Source organism: Centruroides sculpturatus, unplaced genomic scaffold (assembly GCF_000671375.1).
Source record: "Centruroides sculpturatus isolate CEXI.00-Female unplaced genomic scaffold, Cexi_2.0 scaffold123, whole genome shotgun sequence".
NCBI lineage: Eukaryota > Metazoa > Arthropoda > Arachnida > Scorpiones > Buthidae > Centruroides > Centruroides sculpturatus.
In genome coordinates this window covers 388,414-415,214 of record NW_019384538.1, presented here as the reverse complement: position 1 = coordinate 415,214, position 26,801 = coordinate 388,414, and the positions used below count along the sequence as shown (strand labels likewise).

General features: G+C 28.5%; 2 protein-coding genes across 2 annotated transcripts in view; both read right to left on the bottom strand.

Annotated features, from left to right (window-relative positions):
- Nucleotides 1-3,424: 3,424 nt before the first annotated feature.
- LOC111623286 (A disintegrin and metalloproteinase with thrombospondin motifs 6-like) lies at nucleotides 3,425-9,518 on the bottom strand. Its single transcript, XM_023365807.1, has 8 exons — nucleotides 9,509-9,518; nucleotides 7,147-7,310; nucleotides 6,941-7,076; nucleotides 6,644-6,773; nucleotides 5,820-6,024; nucleotides 5,572-5,748; nucleotides 4,592-4,736; nucleotides 3,425-3,698 (listed from the first exon to the last, which is right to left on the bottom strand). Exons 1-8 carry the CDS (start codon nucleotides 9,516-9,518, stop codon nucleotides 3,592-3,594), a joined length of 1,074 nt encoding a protein of 357 aa, XP_023221575.1. The 3' UTR covers nucleotides 3,425-3,591.
- A 786-nt stretch (nucleotides 9,519-10,304) lies between these two features.
- LOC111623285 (A disintegrin and metalloproteinase with thrombospondin motifs 6-like) overlaps nucleotides 10,305-26,801 on the bottom strand; it is a 52,693-nt gene continuing 36,196 nt past the window's right edge. Inside the window, exons 11-18 of the mRNA XM_023365805.1 lie at nucleotides 21,944-22,090; nucleotides 21,722-21,869; nucleotides 21,536-21,643; nucleotides 21,322-21,467; nucleotides 15,641-15,704; nucleotides 10,795-10,897; nucleotides 10,589-10,722; nucleotides 10,305-10,499 (exon numbers count right to left, since the gene is read on the bottom strand). Coding sequence (XP_023221573.1) covers nucleotides 10,362-10,499; nucleotides 10,589-10,722; nucleotides 10,795-10,897; nucleotides 15,641-15,704; nucleotides 21,322-21,467; nucleotides 21,536-21,643; nucleotides 21,722-21,869; nucleotides 21,944-22,090 — 988 coding nt within the window. The 3' untranslated portion in view covers nucleotides 10,305-10,361. The remainder of the gene's footprint in view (nucleotides 10,500-10,588; nucleotides 10,723-10,794; nucleotides 10,898-15,640; nucleotides 15,705-21,321; nucleotides 21,468-21,535; nucleotides 21,644-21,721; nucleotides 21,870-21,943; nucleotides 22,091-26,801) is intronic.

Here is a 26,801-nt window from a genome sequence, read left to right as displayed (position 1 = left end):
TTGCTCAACACTTTCAAATAATGCGAGGGCGAAAATCTACGCCTTCCTTTATTAATAGGAAACTCGAATTCTTTAATTTGATGTGAACCCCTCTCCGCCAGTATTTGACAAGTTTCAGTTGACGTGCAGAAAGCATTCCATAATGTAGGATCAGAAGGAATTTCGTTTAATATCTGCTGGCTGCCACTGCTACTGCTACTCGGCTCTTCATGAACTTCTGATGGTGTTATTTTTTGGCTCTATTCAACAACTTCTTCTGGAAGTGATTGGGACGGCACTGAGTTTTCATTTGCCAAATCCAAAGCAGACGATGTTGATGTGGATGTGGACGGCTCATCTAAATAGGACTTTTGTACTAAGAATTTCTTCATAACATAGCTTTTTTCCTTCTTCCCTTTTCTTTAAGCGTTTCTTTTCATATTGACTTCCAGACAATTTTTTTCCTTTTCTGTTCCATACTGTAATAAAAATATTAAATAAAAATTCGCAGACCTTTGCAAAGACCGGAGGAGGTCAATTGAAAATGATTAAATATGATGATGCTTATCATGCTATTAAAATAGGGTAGATAAAATAACGATAGAAATGAGTTGCAAAGCTAGTAAGATTTGTAGGTAACAGAACATAATCTTATAATCGAGATGGGTTGATAATAATAATAAGCGCAGAACCCAAACGGTTAGGAGTTGAAAGTGGAAATTTGATACATATTTATAGGGTACGTCATGAGAATGCACACTAAAAAGGAATTTTTGGAAATTATCCCGCCGGGGAGAGGGAGAGAGTTAAGGATTATCTTAAAGAACTCGGCTTTACTGTACTATTTTAGATGCGGTTTTTTGCGTTTTTGCAGAAAATCGAACATATTTTCAGACCATGTAAAAATTCTCTAATTAATCTCGGAAGAGGGCGACCTAATTCTTGCACCCGGTGAAAACGGATAAGATCGGCTATAATCTAATAATAGCGAGGTTGAGGCCGACGTTTTAAACGTGAAAACGTGTAGGTCGGACGTTCGGCGCCGCTTTCCCGTAAGCCTAGAAGTTTGACTATGGTGTTTGGAATGTCGAGCGTGATTCCACCGACTATCCAAACACCATTGCCAAACTTTTAGGCTTACGCCGAACGTCCGACCTACACGTTTTCGCGTTTAAAACGTCGGCCTCAACCTCGCTAATCTTAATCTTCGCTATCGTTACTTTTTGCTCGAGCAACGCCGGGCTCATCTGCTAGTAAACAGATAACAAATATCTGTCAAATTGACAGCTAGCAGCCATTTTGACATATGCCTTTCCTTAACTTGTCATTGTATTGTCTCTGCTTCAAATGTATATGAATTTAGTAAAAATAGAGCAAAAAATAACGAATGTAAAAGTAGGCAAATGCAAATATTTCCTAAGCAACTCTCTCTATCACACACAGAACGTAAAAGTAGTCCAATATTACCAAAATAACTCTGTGTCTATCATACACAGCACGTTCCACACCTGATATATACTCAGTCCATGCAAATGCTCCTTTTTAATTCGAGTCTCTATTGTCACAACATAATCTTTTTCAATGATAATAAGTAACTATAATTGCTGTAAAAAACAATAATTCTCTTACCTGATCTACTTTTTAAACTCAAAAACTGAACTAGTGTAAATGCAAAAATATTATACCGATACAGATATATATCTGATTTACTGATTTAAACACAGTACAGCCAAAGTCAAAATAAGTATTTATGGTAAATAAACACGCCTAATTTATCTAAGGAAACTGTAAAGAAATAAACAAACAAAATCATCGTATATAGAAAAACTAAATGCTAATAAAATAGAGAATAAATATTTTTATTTCTTAAATTGGATTCATAAGTGCCTCGTTTAAAAACATTAGATTCTACAAGAGGCAACGGAAGTGAATAATTTTTTTTTTGTCTGTGTTTATGTGGTAGGTTTTAAGCATTTATCTTTAAAACATACGTTGATGTCACCGTTCATCTAGCATCGAAAAAAGGTGCTAAAGGAGTGGTTTGTCTTCAGGAATTCACCTATAAGGTAAGCTTTCTTTGACGTCCACGGGGATTTTAAATATTCCTAGACTTTTACTATCTCTCGAACGACTGCTATTCAATAATCTTGGGTTTCCTTGTACAGTAAATTACCTGTTAATGGTACGATACATCAAGTCTTGTAACATTTCCAGGTTTTAGCGAATGGCAAATTTCAAAATTTTTTTTTCTGCAGAATTGCAAAAAAAAAAAAAACCGCAGAAATGTCTCATGTTTTCTTTGTATTTTCTTCACGGCTAAAAGAGTGCAACTTGCATAAAATTCGAAAAACGTTCGAACAACGAATAGATCGTGTATGAAAATTTAAACGGTGTCATAAGCATGGAAAACTAAAGCAAATTTTGTACCAAAACTTTGCATACAGGATACACTCGAACTGCTTGATAAAAATTTAAATTTACAAAACATCCGAATATATTAAATACACCAAACGATAATAACCAACAAACTAAACACATTCTGATAAGAACTATCATAAGGAGAACTTCCAAAACAAAAATAGTGTTTGCAATCCCTAGCGTTTATTCACTATTTTACGAGTTTTCACACGTAAATCTCTCAGTATTTGCGTAGATCGAAAGTTTATCTCTGATCCAGCGCAATACAATCCACGCGCCAACCTTTAATTTGTATATTTATCATTATTGCTCATAATACAGATACAGGCTATATTGGATATTCGAATAGGTCGTTAGAAGATTATCTGAATACATATGATATTTACACAACCCTTTCATCTTTCTAAGGATAGATGGATCTAAGCATTAAAGTGATCAGAAGGTACAGTCCATTGCTTTAACTGTGCAAATACAAGGTGTACTAAAAGTTTCCTTACTCCAGTTTTGAAAATTATAACGTGACATGTTTAACTAAAAAATTAACTAAAAAAAAGCGTTACTAATTTTAAATTTGTGACGATCCCGAAAGTGTTTTGAACAAATATGGGTGGAGGGTGGAGTAACCGTCTATCATCGACTGTACGGGAAACGTGGCCATGTCGAGTATGGCGTTTAATCCGAAGCAAATAATTATACTTTTGGAAATGATATGTGAAGATTTCCAAGAAAAAATTTCCCAAATAAGCCTACTTGTACGGTAACATTAATGTTATTAAGTAGCAAACATAATTATTTGCGCCAAGGAAATTGTTTGGAAATTAATTAAACTTATTAAAGAACGTTTATAGAAAATACTAACAAACTACAAATAACAAAAATTATATTCTTTCTACAGTTTCATTATTTGTTTTGTATTCACTTATTTGTTGAACCTTACCTACTGTAATAATTTTTGTTGTTTAATATACTTATTTATCATCCTATCTTCTTTAAAATGATATATTATTTAAAGGAATCAAAACAAAAATTTTAATTTAAAAGATTTTATTCTCTTATAATGTACAGTTGGCAGTGCAAAGCAGTTCGTACTCAGTGTCTCTAGGCTTAAACACATAGTCCTATCCGTAATCTCTCAAACGTCATCTTCCTTCACTTCAAAGAATAAATATTTAATGACGAAAACACTAATTGGACTTATTTTGTGCAAGTTTTACAGCACATTTTTCTGAAGTAAGCTCTTGAGCAAAATTTGAATTTTAAAACCAAACTGCAATATCCAGCTTTGTTGACATCTGTACATACTGAAAGTAAGTTTTAAAAATATTTAAATGTACTAAATACGTTTTTAATATAAAAATTAATTCATTATACTATATTATATTTAGCGATTAAATAACACGTAACGCTCAAGTGCCAGATTACTTAGCATTTAATTAATAATAGTAATAGTAAAATAGCCTAATATAATCTGGCAATTATAGGCCTATTATATTTTAATACATTAATTTAAAGAAAGTACAGATTACAAAGAAGAATCTGGACGTCTATTTTGTTTAAATACACCGAACTTCCGATTATCAATAGACTAATTAGTGCATGGGTGTGCTTGGAAAACCGGAAAATCCAACGGAAAATACATGGATAGTCTAAAATAGCCCTCTGAACAATTAAAAACCTGTGAATAGATTTTTTTACTAACTTCAGTATATATACAATCAAACTCCGTTAAATCGTAAAAATTAATTTAAATGATTTAGTTTCCAAAATATTTATAATTTATAATTCATAAATATGCAATGAAGCATGTTTTAATTGTAAGAAATATAAAATTCAAAATACCCGCTTCAAATCAATTGCTGTTTCTTTAATATTTTACTAAGAACTAAAGCTCTTGCTCTTCCTTCTCTCTAAAAAGACCTCTAACATTCTTTTTTTTTTACAAAAGCAAAATAATCATTAATTCATTTAAAAAAGGAAGTAAATTATTATGTTGTCTGATGTACTGCTTTTGGAAAATTGTTTAAGGCTCTTTCTAATAAAATATTAATTCAAATCATATTTATATTCATATAAGAGAAATAGGTGAATCAGAAACTAGAATCGAAAAACTATTGCTGAAATATTTGAAACACTAATTATTTAATATTCAACTATTCAGACAATTTTTAAGATTGTAAATAAAATAAAATTATACCTTCGTTGAACTTTGTACAAGATACATAGCATTCACGAATAGAAACTGGTGTAAGCTGTGTCAAACATAAATTACTATTCTCTCCTTTCCACGATTTGCATTGAACTTCTCTTCTTTGTTGGCCTTTTCCACAATTTGTATTACACTATATTTTTTATAAAGTGTAAAAAAGCATTAAAAATTTATTATTTAAATTTACAAGAAATGTAATAAATTAAAATTCATTATCTCTTGAATATTATGTTAATTTGTTTTGATTCATCATGATAATTTTTTATGTGTTTTTAGGCACGAAAGAATTTAGTAAATGTAATTATTAATTGTAAATATAATTATTAGTTTTAGAAATTATAAATTAAAAATGTGAAGTTTAACAGTTGCAGATATTTATAGAAATTTTATTTATTGAACATGTAGAAATTTAATCTATTATATAGTAAATTCTTTCTAAACATTTTGTAAGTTTCTTTTTCTTTCATTTAAAATTTACTGATATGAAATTTTTAATACACTGCCATTGAACTCAAGAGTGTGAGAAACTATATTAAAAATCAGTAGCCCATTCAAAAAAAATAACTAATTTTGATATCAAAATGATATTTTTCGTTAAAATTACTTACAAAAATTCAATTTTTCTGTTTAATTACACAAAATGGAATTTTTTTAGTTTTTACTTTTGATTAATCTTAGAAAATCACACATTAAGCAAAATTTTAAATGAAAGAAAAACCCTTACAAGTTCATATTGTTCATATTATTTCTTATATCCATACGAAAGTAATAGTAATCGTATGCTTTTTTTAAGTCACTTAGAAGCAGCAGCCAAGAAACAAATTATTTTTCTATGTGAAAAAAATTTTTAAATGAATTGTTTAACTGTTTATTTACATAATTTTTAAGATAAAAAATATTTTAGATTATAGATATTTGTCATCTAACGGGTTATAAATCCTGAATTGAAAATCTAAAATTGAACTTACATTTGTCCATCTTCCGGTTACCCAATGAGCCTTTGGACACATTTCATTGTTACAATGTTCTATTTCTGGTGGTTTGTACTTTGCTATACATAATGATGAAGGAACTTTTCTCATACCATCTGTAATCACGCAACTCACCGTTCTGTTTCTATATCCTGTTCCACATTTCCCTACGCACTATACAATACATGTAAATATTTAATTTTGGATTATTAATAAGTTTATTAAATGCATATATTGAAATTTACCTTAGACCATTTTCCAGTGTGCCATCGAGTTGGACAAGGCTTTTCGTTGCATCTTGTTCTATCTATAGGTCTTTTATTTAGACACAACACTTCATCGACGTATTTCTCTTCTAGATGATCAACTTTCTGAACACAAACTACAGCTCTAGTTTTATATCCTCCTCCACAACTTCGCGAACATTTTCCCCAAGTTCCAACACTCCATCTGCATCACAGACGAAATTTTCATTTACATTATTTTATTAGATATAGTTTATTTATTAATTAATAATAATAATTTAAAATATGCAGAACAATTCAATAATATGATCGATGTCTTTAATGTTAAATATTTTTAATAATATTCATTAGCGTAACCAAGAGGGAGGGACAAACAGGCTCAAACTCCCTTATCTCTGTAAATAAATAAATGAGGGGAAAATATCAAATAAGTACAGTAAAAAGATTTTAATGTGACAGATACATTTATGCACCTGTATATACAATATCTAAGCGTTTACACTCTACAGACAACACTAGTGGTTATATTCACAGTGGCATAGGATGAATGTAATTTTGCACATTTTAACTTTGACTCCTTATCATTTACATAGTATATATTGAGAATACAGAAAAAAAATTACATAGTAAAGAAAATGTAGCCCCTCGTTACATCGTGTTGTTTGTCTTCCAAATATAAAAGCGCTATAGCCAAAAATGAATAGATACATCGGTTATATCGCGCATTTGGTTTGTTTCCCTACATACGCGATATAACGAGGGGTTACTGTAGTAATATTTATTTTTTTAAAATCTAATTTATGTGTTTTTATAAATTAATTTACCTAGGTGGACACGGTTTTAAATTACACAGTCTTGTTTTTACAGCTGGTTTACGTAGTCTAACACAATAAATATCACTGACACGACTTTGATCGTCTTTCCTAACGCAAACAATTTCAGATCTCGTGATACCTAACCAAAAAAATAATAAATTTTTTTCATAAAAATTGTTATAATAAATATTTGAAATATTAAATTAAATTTATAATTAATCGCTTTTATTATTATAATTTTATAATCTAATTACTGCAATAATAATTTTAATTTTATTACAAATCAAACTTATAATTAAAATGAACCTTTTCCGCAAGATTTTGAGCAGTCTGACCAGGGTAAATATACCCATTTAAATGTATAATTTGGAACTGATTTTATTGAGTCTACGGGTTCGTTGAATTCGTATCTAATCCCTTTATTTGGTTCTTGAAGTAATAACTAAAAAATGAAATTAAATGTAAATTTATAAAAGATTAATTATAATTAAAGTAAATGCTGTTGTTAATACCATTATCGTTACTTCTTCGGATATTGGTCCAATGGCTTGAAGTGATTCTAGATGACTATCAACGCGTTGATAATGGAATCTTGTGCCTGCTACATTATAAACAGCTGGCCAACTTATGGTCCACTTTCCATTGATGGGAAAATTCCCATCAGATGTTTTCAATGCTGTAAATTAAATATCTTAGTAATCATTTCAAGAATAATTTATCTTCTATTAAAATATTTAAAACTTAAATTTAATTTACTAATTTTACTTTTAATTTATTTAATTTTATTTTAATTTTTAAAGAGAGAAAATGTTGAAGATATGAACAAATCTTAAATTTTTGTGTAAAAAAAGTATTAAATTTAATTCTAACTTTCTGAATTTAATTAATTTTCAATTAAAATTAAAAACAAAATAGTAATTAAAAGTGAATTATAATTATGAATATAATTAATCTGGTCAAAAGTAATTTAATTGGATTATTTCTTGGCTTGTTATTTAAATTCATAAAATTTTGTCATTAAAATATACTTTCTGTAATTTTACTTTAAATATATAAAAGCATTTCTTCTATTAATTGAAATTATAAAATGATTTATATTTAATTTATATGGATAGGAACTACTATCAGCTCCTTAATTTTCTCCGAGATGCAGGAAAAATCCCGTTTCCTCCGCTCGACGAGCATAACCGCTGACCCACCACCACTCACAACATTAAGTAGGGGGAGGGGTAAAACACCACTTTACAAATTGAATTATAAGAAAAGAAACATAGATAATTGTTAGATAAATGTATAAAAGTCTCACTATCGTACTGATATAATTACAAGTTTTAAATTAATTAGAAGTTACATTCATTAAATCAACTTTCCAGTCACTAATTTGTAAAAGCTTTAATTTATTTATGAATCTAGAAAAGAACACTAAATAAAATTAAACATAAAAATTTTTATACTAGCAATTTATGGACCATCTTCGGGTTTAATCACGAGGATAATTTTCTTTATGACCGAAATTAAGGAAGATGTAAAATTAGGCTGAAAACGTTAGTTCTAATTTTAAAAATGTCCTAGGTTACGACGAAGGCGTGTCCTTTTTTTTAAAAATTATTGGCATTAAAATTCAGTGTAAGTGGATTAGATTTTTTTTAATTCATGCTATCAATATAGAGTTTGCGCACGACGTATTTTACGAAATAAAGACGTCCGTTATAACTTTGTGCATAATGTACTGTACCAGTATAAGCATAAGAAAAGTTTCACGCTAGAAGTTTATTTTATAAAAATTGCGAAACCAATCATATTTGATCCTTTATTGACATCAATGCATCTTCATCGTTAGGCACGTCCACATAAGAACGTTGCAATTATAATGTAAAATACGTCGTGAGCAAACTCTGTAATAACTAAAACACAGTAGGATTATATAACGTAGGTTATACATAAATCTATATCAAGATTATTTTGTTTCGAACAGAAAATGAAAGAATTTCGTTTATAATTAGATGATGTAAATTCTCAGAACATATAATTAATACCTTGGAAGTTGAAAAATAAAACGTTGTTGTTGTTATTATTAAAATGTAAAATTCCATAGATTATCATTGTTTATTACCGATTTCAATTCAAAAGTGAACAATATAGAGTGGTTGAAAGAAGAAAATCGAAAAGAAATAATTCGAAATAAATTATAACGTTCGAGTTAAAATTAAATGAAATGTAAACTTTGACAGAAAAATAAATTTAATATAAAGTTTTATTTGCTGTTGTAATGCTGTTAATTTAGTAAATTAACAGAATATCCCAGAAATCGGAATGTCGAAAAAGTCAATATTGTTCAGAAATAATTTAATTCGGACGACTAATTTTCGTATAAAATTTCTTCAAACTATTCTTTGAATTTAAAAATTTATTATTATTTTAAAATTTTTGAAATGCGATGTACGAAAGAATTTCAAACTAATTACATTTCATATTAAATCAATTAAATCATCGCAATAAACCGATCAGACACAATATATTTTTTGTATCTAATAAGAAAAAGTTCAGTATGAATCTGGAATATATAAAGTAGGGAATTTCTTCAGGAGATGACCTACATATATTTACTTATAAACCGCATTACTTCCAATTTATGTAGCACTTTTTGAGGTAATAATAATATAATAGGGTATAAATATCCTTCAAGTTTTCCTCAGAATGCGATTATCTATATGTATATATTTGTTTTAAAATTTTATATTGGTTAAACGTACACATCAACAAGCCAGAAAGAAAGAAAAACGTCATTAAAAGTAAAAGAAATTATCTTAAAAACCTCAAAAAGTTAAAATTAGATACTAATTTTAAGTTTTTTGACGTAAATTCTCCACTAACCTACTTTCATTTAACGAAATAGTACAGTATTTCGTAAACAGGCTATGTGACAGGAAATTTTGAAAACGTAAAAGAAGATAAATATTTATTGTAAACTGAGATAAGTAGGTTTTTGTGATGAACCTCAAAGCACATTGCAATTCCCATATTTAATTCCGATGTACCTTAGTANAAAATTTCAATTTAAAAATGGATATGCATCTTGTAAATTAAAAATATTTTTGATGATATATGAATTTTTTTTAAATATTGGTATTTATATATTGCATATATAGTATTCAACCCAATAATCAGAACTGAAGGAAAAAAAAAGATGCATTGATTGAAAAAGTTAGTGCATATAGTAGGATATTTAAGGATTGATCAATGAATATAATTAAAGGATAAATAAGTTAAAATAACTAAATTCATTTTTCTCGCCATGATATACTGTATTTATATGAAATGGAATAAGATAATATGGTCAAGATATGTTCATTTTATGTTTTTATGGTCAAGATCATCAAAATTAAGACTTTAAATTCTGTTCGTTTCGTCCAGAAAGTCTACACTTTAACGTCAATTTGATGTTCTTTGTAAAAACTGAAGGAATGACAAGTTTAAAAAGTGACGTCAGATTAAAATAAAAGCGTCTCAACCAAACGAACATGCTTATAGTGCTAATGTTTAATTTAGCCTTAAGTAAGAAAATTTATTGAAATTTGATGTATTTTTGTTTTATGTTTCATAAATGATTTTAAAACTTTAATATTAGACATCAGTAATTTGTGGTTTCGAACAATATTATATAAAAATATATGACATTAATAACAAAATTGAAAACCAGGTGGCGACACATGCGCAAAAGTGACAATTACTCACAGTTAACTTTATTATCCAAACTGCTCTCCAGCAATCCTCTTCGAGTCCTGCAAGTGCTGCCGTCGCCACCGCACTTTCTGCACCTGTCTTCCGTTACTTTAGAATTAAGTATCCCATCGCAGCCAACAGGCTTTGTTAAAATAAAATATAAACTATCAAAATCCCATTCCTACGGGACAATAGTTTTAAGAGTTTGTACTAGCCTAATACTGTACTCGCCATGCATCTTCCATTAATGCACACGTCTAAGCTATCTTGGTTACATCTTGTTCCGTCGATGACTTTCACCGCTTGTTCTACGTAAAAATTATATCCCACTGCTTGACAGTATAGAGAACACGAATTCACTTGATCTAGAAAGAGTAAAAAAGAAAAAAAGATATTTAATTTTTTATACTATAAATCTTATCTATAAATCGACTAACCTGCTGTAAATGGTATCCATTGGTAGTATTTTCCTCTGAACTTAATATTATTGAACTTCCTACACTGCATGGCTCGAAAATCTTCTGAATTGCTAGGGCATCCCTAATTTATGAAAAATATAAATTATACTTAATATTAGAATTAACTAAAAGTTTATACTGTACAGTACAGTCAAACTTCCATTTATTGCCATTATTTCGCCTCTAAAATTAATTGTGTGGCGCTAAACAGAGGTTCTCAATGCGTTTGACAATTCGAAGTCAATTGTTAATTTGTTAATAACGATGTCGTTTGCAGTGCAAAGTCGTACGTTTGCTAATTCATAAGTACTGAAGGGTTTCCTTTAATATTTATGAGGAAGAATTGTACACGAGCATTCATTAGAAGATGAAGCTGTTTATGAGGGCGCTATATCGAGGTTTAACAGTATTTGATTTTAATGAATTTTTTTACAATAAAATCTTTAAAATCTGAATATAAAAAAATTTCAATTTAAAAATGGATATGCATCTTGTAAATTAAAAATATTTTTGATGATATATGAATTTTTTTTTAAATATTGGTATTTATATATTGCATATATAGTATTCAACCCAATAATCAGAACTGAAGGAAAAAAAAAAAGATGCATTGATTGAAAAAGTTAGTGCATATAGTAGGATATTTAAGGATTGATCAATGAATATAATTAAAGGATAAATAAGTTAAAATAACTAAATTCATTTTTCTCGCCATGATATACTGTATTTATATGAAATGGAATAAGATAATATGGTCAAGATATGTTCATTTTATGTTTTTATGGTCAAGATCATCAAAATTAAGACTTTAAATTCTGTTCGTTTCGTCCAGAAAGTCTACACTTTAACGTCAATTTGATGTTCTTTGTAAAAACTGAAGGAATGACAAGTTTAAAAAGTGACGTCAGATTAAAATAAAAGCGTCTCAACCAAACGAACATGCTTATAGTGCTAATGTTTAATTTAGCCTTAAGTAAGAAAATTTATTGAAATTTGATGTATTTTTGTTTTATGTTTCATAAATGATTTTAAAACTTTAATATTAGACATCAGTAATTTGTGCTTTCGAACGAGATGTTGAAAAAATATACATTGGATAAATACATTAATCATCAATTAATACTAAATCGTTAGAAAATCTAAATTTCCTATATAAGAAAAATAATTATTTTCTTGATTTTCTTTTGGTGAAATATTTATTTTATTTATATTTCTAATTATCAGAGACAATAATTAGTAAATTATTCTCATAAGATTGCATTTTATATGGATTTTTGTCATGAAAATAATTATTTTATTTAATTTATCACTTTAATTCTGTACATTTTTATTATATTCATTACAGTATATGATAAAAGTCACATTGGATAAAACATAAGTTTTACGAATGTCTCGATACTGCGATGTAGTAAATTTTTAAAGTGTAATTTTTCTGTTATTTTATAATAAAACATTCAGTTTTTTAATTAGACATTTAATCACATCGAAATTTACGAGATTCGAAAATGAACTCTTCCAGTCTGTTTTGTTGTCTTATTGTTAAAAAGATTTTGTTAAACAATGTCTTTTGATTTACAAGTAATTCGATTAATTTATACTACATTTATCCTAACTGTGTGTATATACGGTATATGTATATTTCATATCTTGATTGAGAGCACGTGAGAATCAGAAATCGCATTGATGTTTAAAATGAGCATCCAAAAATCGTTTCTGTAAGAATGAATATATTAATAATTAATAGAATATATTGAAGTACTATACTAGCAGGTAAGCCCGGCGTTACCCGGGCAAAAATAAGGACATTAAGGTTATTATATTATTTCGTACTTCTAACTCTTATATTATATTATAGTATTTGATCTATATTTAGAAAGGTTATTTATCTTACGTAAGGGTTTATCACACCAACTGACCAATCTAACATATTTTAAAAATTCTTTAAACTGTGTACAGAAAATAAATAAAGAATTTTAAAAATGTCACTAGGTGTGATAAACCCTTATGTAAGATAACCTTTGTAGTAATAAAATACTATAATATAAGAAACATTAAAACGAAAACCATATAAAGTAAAACCTCGCTTAATAAGCAAAACCAATTGTAAAAAATGACTCGTTTAACGAGCGATGTTTCGCATAACGAGTGACGAGGAGAGGAGAAGTTCCGGAGTGTGCTCATATTACATCAGTCTGTGTACTCGTTCCGCTAGCATCTTTTAGTGTCGCTTGTGATCATACATTTTCCAAACTTGTGTTCAGACATATTACATATAAACATCAACAACCATAGCCCGTTATACACACCAAACGATATGCCAAATTCTTGGGATATGTAAAAGCTATAATTAAATATTAGAAATTAATTAATTTGACTAGAGGTAGGCAGTAATGCTTCCATCTCGTATTAAATTTAATAGTTATAAATAATTAATTTTTAATTCAGACATTTCTAAAATTTAATTTGGAATTGGTCATTAAATTTAATACGAGATGGAAGCGTAACTGCCTACCTCTTGTCAAATTAATTCATTTCTAATATTTAATTATAGCCTTTACAAAGCCTAAGCATTTGGCATATAGTTTGGCATGTTTATCAGACATATTATCTGTGATTTTTTTATGTTTTCTGCAAATCGAATTCGCATTCTAGGCTGGTTCATTCTGCGCTAGAAGAAAAGATGAAGATGATTCACGCTCCTTAACAATGTACAGTATAGTGTATTATTTTCTTTGAATAAACTTTATACATAAAATATTTGAGTATTTTTTCGGCATGAAACGCATTATCATATTTTACATTAATTTATATAGGAAAAATTGTTTCAATTAATGAGTGTTTCGCATTACGAGTTCTGAAACGAATTGTGCTCGTTAAGCGACGTTACACTTGTACTGTAATTGCAAACTAAATTTTTTATTAAAGTTAATGTTACAAGTTTACTATATGTATTTTAAAAAATGATAAACATTAATAAGAGAAAGATTGTTTAATGAGATATGCCGGTTAATTGAGAGGCCGGATAAGTAAGACTCTACTGTATTCTTAAGTAATACAAATCTTAATAAAACACAAGATTTACATTACAGCATTTAAAAAATCGTAAACACATTTCACTTACTTTTACATTGCACGATCGATACCTCTTCCTTTTTCCAACACAGAATCTGCCACCATGACTAGGCCTAATAAACAAACATTTCTTTGAGAAATTCTTGTAATAATTATTAACATATATACACCCCGTAATTTACACCCACATATATACCCATACAACATATATACACCTATTTTAATTGCAGTCGTCAATAAACACAAATCTATGTATATAAAAAAGTTTGCATTGAGGTGTAGGTTGTAGGTCTTATCTCTATATATAAAAATCAAAATATGTATGTTATGTAAAGGATTCTATACAATTCCGACATGAAAACCGTAGGAGCAGGAGGACCGGATTAACTAGATATATATGAACTTTCAGTGTAAAGCACGTTATTTCAATTCAAAAATTTTCCCCTAAAAGGTGTTAGATAGATGACCGGCACGACTCTATTGTTAAAGGAAAAATATGATGTATAGGCACAAGACTACTAATTTGAGGTGGAAAACATATATTTTTTTTTTAAATATTGGTATTTATATATTGCATATATAGTATTCAACCCAATAATCAGAACTGAAGGAAAAAAAAAGATGCATTGATTGAAAAANTAAGATAACCTTTGTAGTAATAAAATACTATAATATAAGAAACATTAAAACGAAAACCATATAAAGTAAAACCTCGCTTAATAAGCAAAACCAATTGTAAAAAATGACTCGTTTAACGAGCGATGTTTCGCATAACGAGTGACGAGGAGAGGAGAAGTTCCGGAGTGTGCTCATATTACATCAGTCTGTGTACTCGTTCCGCTAGCATCTTTTAGTGTCGCTTGTGATCGTACATTTTCCAAACTTGTGTTCAGACATATTACATATAAACATCAACAACCATAGCCCGTTATACACACCAAACGATATGCCAAATTCTTGGGATATGTAAAAGCTATAATTAAATATTAGAAATTAATTAATTTGACTAGAGGTAGGCAGTAATGCTTCCATCTCGTATTAAATTTAATAGTTATAAATAATTAATTTTTAATTCAGACATTTCTAAAATTTAATTTGGAATTGGTCATTAAATTTAATACGAGATGGAAGCGTAACTGCCTACCTCTTGTCAAATTAATTCATTTCTAATATTTAATTATAGCCTTTACAAAGCCTAAGCATTTGGCATATAGTTTGGCATGTTTATCAGACATATTATCTGTGATTTTTTTATGTTTTCTGCAAATCGAATTCGCATTCTAGGCTGGTTCATTCTGCGCTAGAAGAAAAGATGAAGATGATTCACGCTCCTTAACAATGTACAGTATAGTGTATTATTTTCTTTGAATAAACTTTATACATAAAATATTTGAGTATTTTTTCGGCATGAAACGCATTATCATATTTTACATTAATTTATATAGGAAAAATTGTTTCAATTAACGAGTGTTTCGCATTACGAGTTCTGAAACGAATTGTGCTCGTTAAGCGACGTTACACTTGTACTGTAATTGCAAACTAAATTTTTTATTAAAGTTAATGTTACAAGTTTACTATATGTATTTTAAAAAATGATAAACATTAATAAGAGAAAGATTGTTTAATGAGATATGCCGGTTAATTGAGAGGCCGGATAAGTAAGACTCTACTGTATTCTTAAGTAATACAAATCTTAATAAAACACAAGATTTACATTACAGCATTTAAAAAATCGTAAACACATTTCACTTACTTTTACATTGCACGATCGATACCTCTTCCTTTTTCCAACACAGAATCTGCCACCATGACTAGGCCTAATAAACAAACATTTCTTTGAGAAATTCTTGTAATAATTATTAACATATATACACCCCGTAATTTACACCCACATATATACCCATACAACATATATACACCTATTTTAATTGCAGTCGTCAATAAACACAAATCTATGTATATAAAAAAGTTTGCATTGAGGTGTAGGTTGTAGGTCTTATCTCTATATATAAAAATCAAAATATGTATGTTATGTAAAGGATTCTATACAATTCCGACATGAAAACCGTAGGAGCAGGAGGACCGGATTAACTAGATATATATGAACTTTCAGTGTAAAGCACGTTATTTCAATTCAAAAATTTTCCCCTAAAAGGTGTTAGATAGATGACCGGCACGACTCTATTGTTAAAGGAAAAATATGATGTATAGGCACAAGACTACTAATTTGAGGTGGAAAACATATATTTTAAATTAAATTAATTTAAAATATAATAAAATATAGGCTATTTAATATAAAATATATAAAATTTAAAATAATATATATATTATTTTAAATTAAATTACTGTCATTTAAAATATATGATTAAAAATTGCAGTCCGGCATTGTGACAATGTCATAATAAATAATTGCTCGTTAAATTTACATTTTATTTTCTATGACAATTCTTTTTTATCACTCTCTCTCTCTCAATCCATACTGATAGATTTGGAATAAGTTTTAAAAAACAATAGATTTTAAAACCCTTAAAGTTTATATATTTATAGACTTTATTTAATATAACTGTGAATAATACAAATTATCTCTAATCTGATATAAAAGGGGTTGGTTTCTAAAGAGCATATAACATCGAATAATGGATTATCCTATCTATAATAATTATAATGTATAAATTCAAGTATAATTATTTTCGTTATTCTGATACTGTTTGATCCATGTAATAAACAATATTTTAATTCTCTAAACTTTATTATATTCGTTAATATAAACTTAAATTATATTCGTTGCAATGCTGCAACAGTTCTCGAAAAGATACTCTGTATTTGTGCTCGAAACGAAATTCCTAGAACAGTTACTACTGTGACGTCATTGATTAAAGGTCCAAAATTCGGCTATATAATGTCTTCCATTCTTTTTATTCATTGAGAATATGAAATAAAATAAAAGCATGTTGTACATATCATTTTAAACTAGGTTTATAGTAAATTTCGAATTTTATAAATAAATATTAAAATGAATTGTTGAGTTCTGATTTAAGTGTTTACAGATTGAATATAGGAAGCAGATTGATTAATTGTCTAAACGCGAAATAACAGCTCATTAAGGCTATGAGCAGACACATTTTTTTACATTGCAAATGACAATTAAATAAATTTTTTTTAAATTATGCTGTGCTAATTTGAATAGTAATGTAAGTACTGTATATAAGTAATTTATACGAAAGAATTTTACTTTAATGCTTTCAAGCATTAATTTATGCATGTACGCATACAACTATATACAATAATATTAAAATTATAATAAGCGTATTAATAAACAAGAAACGATTTTACTTGAAAATAATTCCAAGTTCTTCTCGCATTCGATAAATATGTTGAATCATTTGCATACAAATTATACAAATTTTAATTATAAAACTACTTTTTAAGTGTCATATACAAGAAAATAAATCTAAATAGTTCAGTTAATTTTTTTCCCATTAAATTATAACGCTATTAAAATAATATAAATTTGTTTTAGTTAATTTATTTTTATTATTTATTTTTTTAATTTTAACTAATAAACAAATAACAAGCGAATATAAGAATATTTTCTGCTAATAAAATCTATTAAAAAAATATCAGTTGTATATTCATTAATGCGGTCACGGATCATTCTTGTAAAATGGCTCCCATGTAAAATGTATCACATATTCCTGATTTATTAATGGTGTTTTATATATTCCGCGTTTATCAGAAGGTTAAAAAAAATCTTCTGATAGAGCAGGAACGTGTTTAACCTTAGAACGTGCCTCACTATTTTGAGATAAAGAAAAAGGAAACTTTTAAAGGATATGATACATTTTATATAAAAGTAAGAAGAACGATACGTGATTATATTATTAAACACGAAACTGATACTTAAAGAAAACGGACTTTTTGGCTCAAGGGTTTGTCAAGTGAAAAGGAATTCAACTTTTAGTTACATATATCAAGAAAGCTCTCAGATTTATTATAAAGTCACAAGAAATTTTATTACAGCACTCTTGTGATAACACCAGAGATAAATTTGTCATAATCTTTTGACTATCCAGTCATATCTATTTAAACGTATAATTTAATTATCAATCCAAATATTTCCTTGTGTCGATGATTAATCTATAATTATATATTAGAAAACTAATTTACTTGTAATAGTTCTTTAACAAAACAAGCAATTATTTATTTAACATCGTCACAATGCCAGGCTACAATTTTTAATCATATTTTAATGTTTTTAATGTAAGATATATGCTCTCCACTCAAATTAATAGTGTCATGTCTCTGTACACCATGCTTTTCCTGTTAGAAATTGAGTCATACATAAGTGGCACGACTATTGATAACAGGAAAAGTACGATGTACAGTACAGTGTAATAGAGTGTAGTAACACTACTACACTCCACGCTGGCAAGTGCTATGTACGACCTGTCGTAATAATGGCGTAATGGCGCGCTTATTTCTCGCTATATCATTGTCTCAGTAATTAAGTGAATATGATATTTCCTAAATTATATCTTTTTTTGTAAGAATTTTATTTAGTTTGTTATTTTGTTAATTTTTTTGCCAATACTGTAGATAGCGTTAAGTGAAAAGCCAGTGAAATCGAATGTGGACAGAAATTAATTGATATATAGAAATCCAATCGATATTTTGGGGTGATATTTATGACATTATTCAAGTTAGAAGTATGTTGATGTAAATGCCTAGTTTCGTAGCAATTGGTCGAACAGCTTAGGTATGCATAGCGAACAAATAAGGAAACATCCTCATTTATATATATATATATAATTTAATTGTAATAAAAGTGGCACTATTAGTTTGGGGCGCAATACTTCTAAATGCGCCACTGTTCGAATAAACTAAGTTGTTCGAATAAAGCTTTTGTTCTTTAAAAAACTTAAGTTGTTGACTGAAAACGTATTCTGTTTCATACAATATTTGCCATAACTTTAGTAGCATTCATAAGAGTACTGTTTTCTATAACATGAATTTATTTTCAGTATGTTTCAAAAAGGGATGTTTATCTTAACATGATCAAAAGTGAGATTTGTGTAACTTTCATTTCTCACGCTCCCTGACACTAAAAATATTCTACTTAATCAGAGGTAATATCAAAAACTTTCATTGAAATAAGAGGAAATCTGTATTGATTTGTCTTCATTCTAGAAAGATCTGGATTTAATTATACTCTACATCAAATTAAACATTAATTAAATTCATTTTTTTAAATGTGCAGAAATCAATATCACGAGGAACATTTGAACAATCAATCATTATTAACACAGAGAAAAAAGTCAATTTACTGGAATCATTTTTTATATAGTGCAAAGAAATATGTTTTGATGTTAAAAGAAACAAGTTGGCTAATAAGCATAAATTATAAACAACCTCATTCCCTAAATACATAAAAGGAATAATGTAATAGCTTGCCATATAATTATAGCATCAGTTCAATCAAGCTTTTAGACAAATATGAAAGACCCGCTATTTTTCATTATTATTCATTTATGTTTATTTAATTTTCTACTTTCATTCCACTTGTCTTATGATATTCCACAACTAAATATTACATTTCATATTAAATCAATTAAATCATCGCAATAAACCGATCAGACACAATATATTTTTTGTATCTAATAAGAAAAAGTTCAGTATGAATCTGGAATATATAAAGTAGGGAATTTCTTCAGGAGATGACCTACATATATTTACTTATAAACCGCATTACTTCCAATTTATGTAGCACTTTTTGAGGTAATAATAATATAATAGGGTATAAATATCCTTCAAGTTTTCCTCAGAATGCGATTATCTATATGTATATATTTGTTTTAAAATTTTATATTGGTTAAACGTACACATCAACAAGCCAGAAAGAAAGAAAAACGTCATTAAAAGTAAAAGAAATTATCTTAAAAACCTCAAAAAGTTAAAATTAGATACTAATTTTAAGTTTTTTGACGTAAATTCTCCACTAACCTACTTTCATTTAACGAAATAGTACAGTATTTCGTAAACAGGCTATGTGACAGGAAATTTTGAAAACGTAAAAGAAGATAAATATTTATTGTAAACTGAGATAAGTAGGTTTTTGTGATGAACCTCAAAGCACATTGCAATTCCCATATTTAATTCCGATGNCTAAATGCTGGCTTTTTTAATTATAAAATTAATTAATAGTTTAAGCAAATATTCAGTTTTATCTTAATGAAAAATGAAACGTTTTAATTTTACAAAAAGTAGAAAAACATAATTGTTCAAAAACAAAGTTTTTTTTAACACTTATTCATAAATTGCTTTAAATAATTTTCAATTATTTAATCAATTATTTGCACGTAACTCATCTATTAATTAGAAAATGACTGAATAAAGTCAATTTTAAATTACTTATATCTATGTAATACAAGCTTAAAATAATTTATTTATTTATTACTCTTAGATCGAGTGATATTGAGAGTTCGTTTAGTACCAGTTTTTGTATTCAGCCTTGACCCGTACTTTGATGTGTTTTTCCTCTGAATTTCAATTCTTTTTTTCTTAGGGTATCACTGATTTTTCAGAAAATATAAATTTCAAAGAGGGAACGAGAATCTCATCGCATGATAGATTATCAAAGAGTAATTTTAACGAGACCGTAAGGGATTATCAAATGGCCTTAATAGAAAATACCTCGAGCCACTTTAAAACACTCCTTTAATTAAGACTACTTTAGAGGACCAAAAGATTCCCAATAGAATACTTTAATATTCAATTGCAGCAAGAATGTTAGAGAGATTAATTCAATTAACTATAGTTTGCTGTAATTAAACAAACACTTCACACAATCTGTAGTCCACCATCTCATTATCTGATCAAAGAAAAACATTATTAAAAATATATTTACTGTTATAAATGTTTGTAATCAAAATAAATTGTATTCTATTAATCCTTGACGATATATTTATCTCAAAAGAACGTTAAATAAATGAGCAATTATATCTTATAATAATTAGAAATATTCTCTTATTCAGCCTCAATATTTTGATACTTGTGTACTTATAAGAAAGCTAATATATATAAATATTTTCTATATAAACCAGTAAATTAGTTTTATCCAAAATTCTTCGAAGTAATTTGTTGATGTTTGATAACGAATTTTTTACTTTCGTGAACAATATAATTCATGAATGCATAAGTGAGAGAAAAACCTGTGTATAAAATATTTCTGCTTAACTTAAGAAAATAACTTCGCTAAAAATAATAATTTAAACGAATAAAACATAAGTTATTTACAATTGTATTTATATGTAAAAATATAGGTCTATATTATTTAATATTACAATTAATCTTACATTCAGAGTTTAAAATTGTTCTCTCTACTCTTTCTTGATGACTTTTAATAATCTGTCTGTCTGTGATTGTGTTGACACCTACCTCGGTTTATCGCATTGTCGTTCACTAGTTTCAATTCCTCCGCCACATTTACGAGAGCAAACTCCCCATTCGGACCACTGTCCCCATCCGCCATCGACTTTAGATGGTATCGTTCCATAATCTACACACTCACCTCCATAACACCACTATAAAAATTTGAAAACTGTGATAAAATCAATAATTTTTCAAAGATAAAATTTCAATATTTACTTACACCATTGGGAACCGTGGTTGAATTGCAGACCGTTCCGTCCAATAACGGTGTATTGTTACTAACACATCTGCCTTTGTGTTTAGAACACCATAAAGTACCGCACACTTCCTACTTTAGAATATGTTCAATTATCATTTTATTGAGTTAACTGACTGAAGAATTAATATAATTGTTTTTCACCCTCACCCTTTGAATATCCTGACACACGGAAGAATGTGGGCCAAATTGACTTCGACATTGTTGATCGGCATTGTATCTTTGACCTGGTAGAAGATCCGTATAAGCATAGTCGTTCATTGGGGGAACATTTTGAAGACAATCTCCTTGACCTGAACTTCAATGTAAGAAAATATAACAAACATTTTCTGGTTTTAAGTTTTTTAAAAGTATCAAAAGATGGTAGCTCACTCGAAAAAATCCGTAATATATTGTCGACTGCATCGAGACCATTTAACTGGATAAACTAATCGAGATAATTGAGTCGACATGATATAACCAGGTTCGTTGATTTTAACAAGACAGTCGTTGCCAGAACCATCGTGCTGCATTCCGAAACTATATAAAAAAGACAAAAACTTCAATAAATCTGTCAATAAAAACAGAAATAATTTAAAAATCAAACTTTTAAAACTATAATAAGAATAATAATTAGGGGAGATCGGGGCAAGATCGGCATGTTAAGCTTTACTTAAATTTTGTGTAATAAATACTGCTGTAAACTGAAAAAAAAAGCTTTCNCTAAATGACCTTTTTTTTTGTTTTAAGGTATATTAATATTATATATATTTCTCTGTTACTTTATAACAGAGAAATATATATATTAGGTAGGCCTGAATAAATAATAACGACAATAATCAATTTATCAAATTCTCATTACGGGCAAACTGTGTATCTATTGTATCTACAATGACGTGAGAAATGACGTCATGGTGTAACTATTAAAGAAAACTTGCGAATTCTTTAAGAAAAATCACTTCAAACTGGACCAAAACATGACAACTCACGGTACTAAAATTAATATATAGCGTTCTCATAACTATCACAAGATTGTGAAGTTTACCAGCGATTGGTACACTACATATCATACTTTATATGTATAAAAATAGTTCTCTCTCAAAATTTCATGTAGAGCAATGCACAGTAGTCAACCTACACTACATTGCAAAATTGCTGCAATATAGTGCAATTTTTCATCAATAGGTATGATTATATAACACAGAAATATGGAATAGCCCATAAATTACGCAATTCTTCAACCACCAACCACCCCTATGCATAATGCTACATTGCACGCTATTGTATGTATTCACTCCCAAAATTTCTTAACGCATAAACTTAATCAACCCCCTACAGTTTAAGCCAAATCTGAGAACAATACCAGTCAATTTAAAGATCCTAATATTACGTAACTTTTTGTAAACACACCCCCATTTAACGCATCTTAACAATTACGCGCATACCTATCCGCCTATATCCCAGTTACGTCCGCATGCCGAAGTTGGCCCGGTCTCCCCTATATTAAGTTAAACAGTGGATAGTTTAGACTAACCCTGAGGGTTATTTGAATTCTGTTACCTATCGAAAATCGATTTAGAGCTCCGGGAGATAACTTAAATAGAGAGCAATTTGAAATCTTTTTATCGATATTTGGTGGGTCAAGCCATAACTACAGAAAACAAAAGTTTTGTTTACGCGCTGTTCTATCATGTTTCTGTGGTTAATAATTTCTTGATTACGTGACATGTGTTTAGTATGGCAGACTTCTGGACCGTGAAGTAAGTTCTGCTGTGAAGCCCTAATACTTTTGTGTAATGTGCAGTACGTGGTATAACGCTTCTGCAAGAAAGAACTATTAGTACAATGAGTACACAGGTGCTTTATTTTCTGGGCGAATTCTAAGTATTTTTTACTTTTACAGTAGAGCGTCGATTTTCCGAAAGTCAATCATCCGAAACGTCAATCATCCGAAAGAATTTCAGTCGGCAAATTTAAATTTTCGCCAGTGCTGTNTTTTTTTCTGTTCGATCGTAAAAAATTCAAATATTTAATAACTATTTACTTAATTAATTACTTTACTCAATTAACTATTTACTTAGTACAATCTGATAATTCAAAGTCTTTAATAATTCAAACACCACAGTCAATTCATATATATTTTCAAACAAAATTAAAACATTGCTCTTGTTTTAAATGATCATTTTACACGAATTACATTGCAATGTCTAGTAACATTTACTGCATATTCAATGATACAAAACATTTTTATTAAATTGCAATATGCTCTCCTATTATAGATATCATCATTACAACCGTCACAACTGATTAATCGATTGTACAATGGTCATACAGTCCATCTCTACAATATGAAGAATTCAACATTACAAACAAACTTTTGAACGTATTAATTCGGTTTGAAAAAATAGCATTATAATGTACTTTTTAAAATTAAGTAATGTAATAATTAAAAACTCGAGAATATTTGTTAGTATTTAATAAAACTTATATCATAGTTTTATTTAAGGAAGACACACATTCACCAAATCATCTGATTTATTACTCTAATAATTCAAAATAAAAAAAATATATTTTTTAATGATATTAACTCAAATTCTACAAAAAATACGAAGATTTATCGTTCTGTTTTGGCAGAATATGAGGAACTGTAATGTAAAATGTTAAATATTTCCATAAGTTTGAATAGGATCTATTTATGAAAACTTTTAAAACATCAATTACAAGCTTACAACTTAAATTTATGGAAATTCTGTTATTCACCATGAAAAATGAAATATAACTAAATATCTGTAGTAACTTCATTATCTTATTTGAGACGTTCATTATCCAAAATCGTTTACTCAAAAATTAGATTGTTAACTTTTATTTCTACGAATGTTTAAACGATTTTTAATTAAAGTGATTACATAAACTTTCTTATATAATTTTCTTCTTTTATTTTAATTTACAGAGATATTAATTTTATAAAAGCTAGCAACGATTTGCTTAACATTTCCTGCAACATTTAATGGCGTCTCTGTTATCATATTTTATTATTAAAAACTTTTTATATTATTATTATAAAATGGCAAAAAGCTTAATTTTGAGGATAGGAATGGGTTTTATAAAAAAAAATTGTAATGTTAATAACGAGGTAAAATCGCCATTAAGTCTGACCCTACTGGAGATACACACGACCCCTTTATCTTCCCACTCCTCGATCTTTAATCATTAAAATTTAATGGAATCAACTTCCATAATAAACAAACCTCCCGGCAAAATTTCAGAAAATTTCGACTAAAAGCACAGGAGTTGTTAAGCTTCAAACAGAGTGAACAAAATCGTGCCCCCCATCCACATCTACATTCATATATACAGAAAATACCCGAGTTTTTTGTATTTCTCGACATTTCAAAGTCCCGAGTTCAAAAATGTAAAAATATTGGGGGTCATTTTTTGACCGATTGCCATACTTTTCCTCTGTTATATATAACAGCCAGGAAAGTAAAAAGCACACGGAAAAATTAAACTAATTAAAATAAACCACACTTTAAAATTAGACTGGCTTGATGAAATAAGGTAACGTAACAGATTGGCGATCTGCCAAAGTTGGATGCCTACTCGGTATTAAGCACGTGAAGAAAGCTCGGAAAACTCTACGAGGCAAGTCCTTGATTAGGCACAAACCCGCGAATCAGTGTTCTGTGATTTTATCCAATCTGCCACAGGACCTAATTATATAATTAAATTAGCCTTAATATAGATCTATAATCCGGCAGATTATTAGGCTTTAAATAATTATCTTTGAGGCCCCTCCTAGAGTCAAATCTTCCTAGAATTTTTTCTTGTATATTTTCGTTTCTTGATGTTTATTATCAAGAAATACTAGTATATAAAAAAGGAAAATTAAAAACAAATTACTATAAACATGTATAGTTAGAAATGTGAGTTAATAATTTTTTATAATACAAAGAAGCATTATTTTATGTACGAAATTTCTAATTAATGCAATATCAGGAATATTGATTGCATTAGTAAATTTCATTAAACCGATAAAGTTCCTTTCTTTTTTCAAAGCGTTATAAAATCTATTGAAAATTAGTTTCAATTCAATTCAATATACATAACAATTTATTCTTTTGTCTTACTCAATAAAATAGCGCGTTTTGATTATAATGCTAATGTATTGCATTCAAAGAAACCAGTATAAATTGGGAAAATAACTTGATATACAGTACTTGATCAAAAAAGACTTGATATATATACGATATACGAATTGTTATATATATTAGTATGTGTGTACATATATATACACACATACTAATATAGGCCTATATACAGTATAATTTTATCGTTACGTCATTGCTTTGAGTAAGCTACTTGATTTCAAAAGAAAAACGTGATAAATTTTATATATTTTCTGATCTATGTGCTTTGCTTTATTGTCTTATTATTATTATTAGCATTATTATGGTGTTTGTGGAGTGTATCCTATACGGCACCATATATCTGAAAGCGGTTTTAAGTTACTGGGGAGTAGGGTTTTCACTCTACCCCTCAGTAACTTAAAACCGCTTTCAGATTACTGGGAGATAGAACGAAATCTATTTCAGTTTATCCCTGGTGATAGCTTGGCGATTTTAAGTAATCCCAATAATTTCAAATTACTCTCTCAAAGAACTTATGTTTTGTACAGTACGTTCCAACAGCATAAAATATGAAATTGGTACAGTATATGTACTGTAACATTCCAATCAATCAACCATTCGATATCTGCAGAATGAAATCCGTTCTGCAGCAAGATTCTGACTGGAATTCAAGAAAATCATGGTCTATTGAGGACAAATTATTATTTCATTCATTTTGGATAATGTCAGTTTCTTTCAAAGTGTCTGTTCTCATGTTGTAGAGATACACACGAGTAAGATATTCACTTTGAAACTTGGGATACCGTGATTGAGATTTTTGTTATGGCAACAGATTTGCAGTTAGATTTACGTGTACAATAAATATGTAAATGACAATAAATGGTTGGAGTATAAAAAGAAAGTTATGAAGGACATTGACACTAAACTAGTCATTGTGATCATTAATTTGTCATATCACTTTGTTTTGTAATTATTACTTAGGGGAGACCGGGGCAAGATCGGCATGTTAAGCTTTACTTAAATTTTGTGTAATAAATACTGCTGTAAACTGAAAAAAAAGCTTTGCATATTGTCTATTGGAATGTTACCTTACTATAGAACTGGTTAAAATCAGTTTGGAAATA

Bases quoted from the DNA above. Each gene is read 5' to 3' on its own strand.
- LOC111623286 (XM_023365807.1), bottom strand. The intron at 7,077-7,146 runs GTATTAACAACA...TTCATTTTTTAG, and splicing joins CCGAAGAAGTAACGATAATG to TTATTACTTCAAGAACCAAA. The intron at 4,737-5,571 runs GTAAGTTCAATT...TAAAAAATATAG, and splicing joins TAACCGGAAGATGGACAAAT to TGTAATACAAATTGTGGAAA.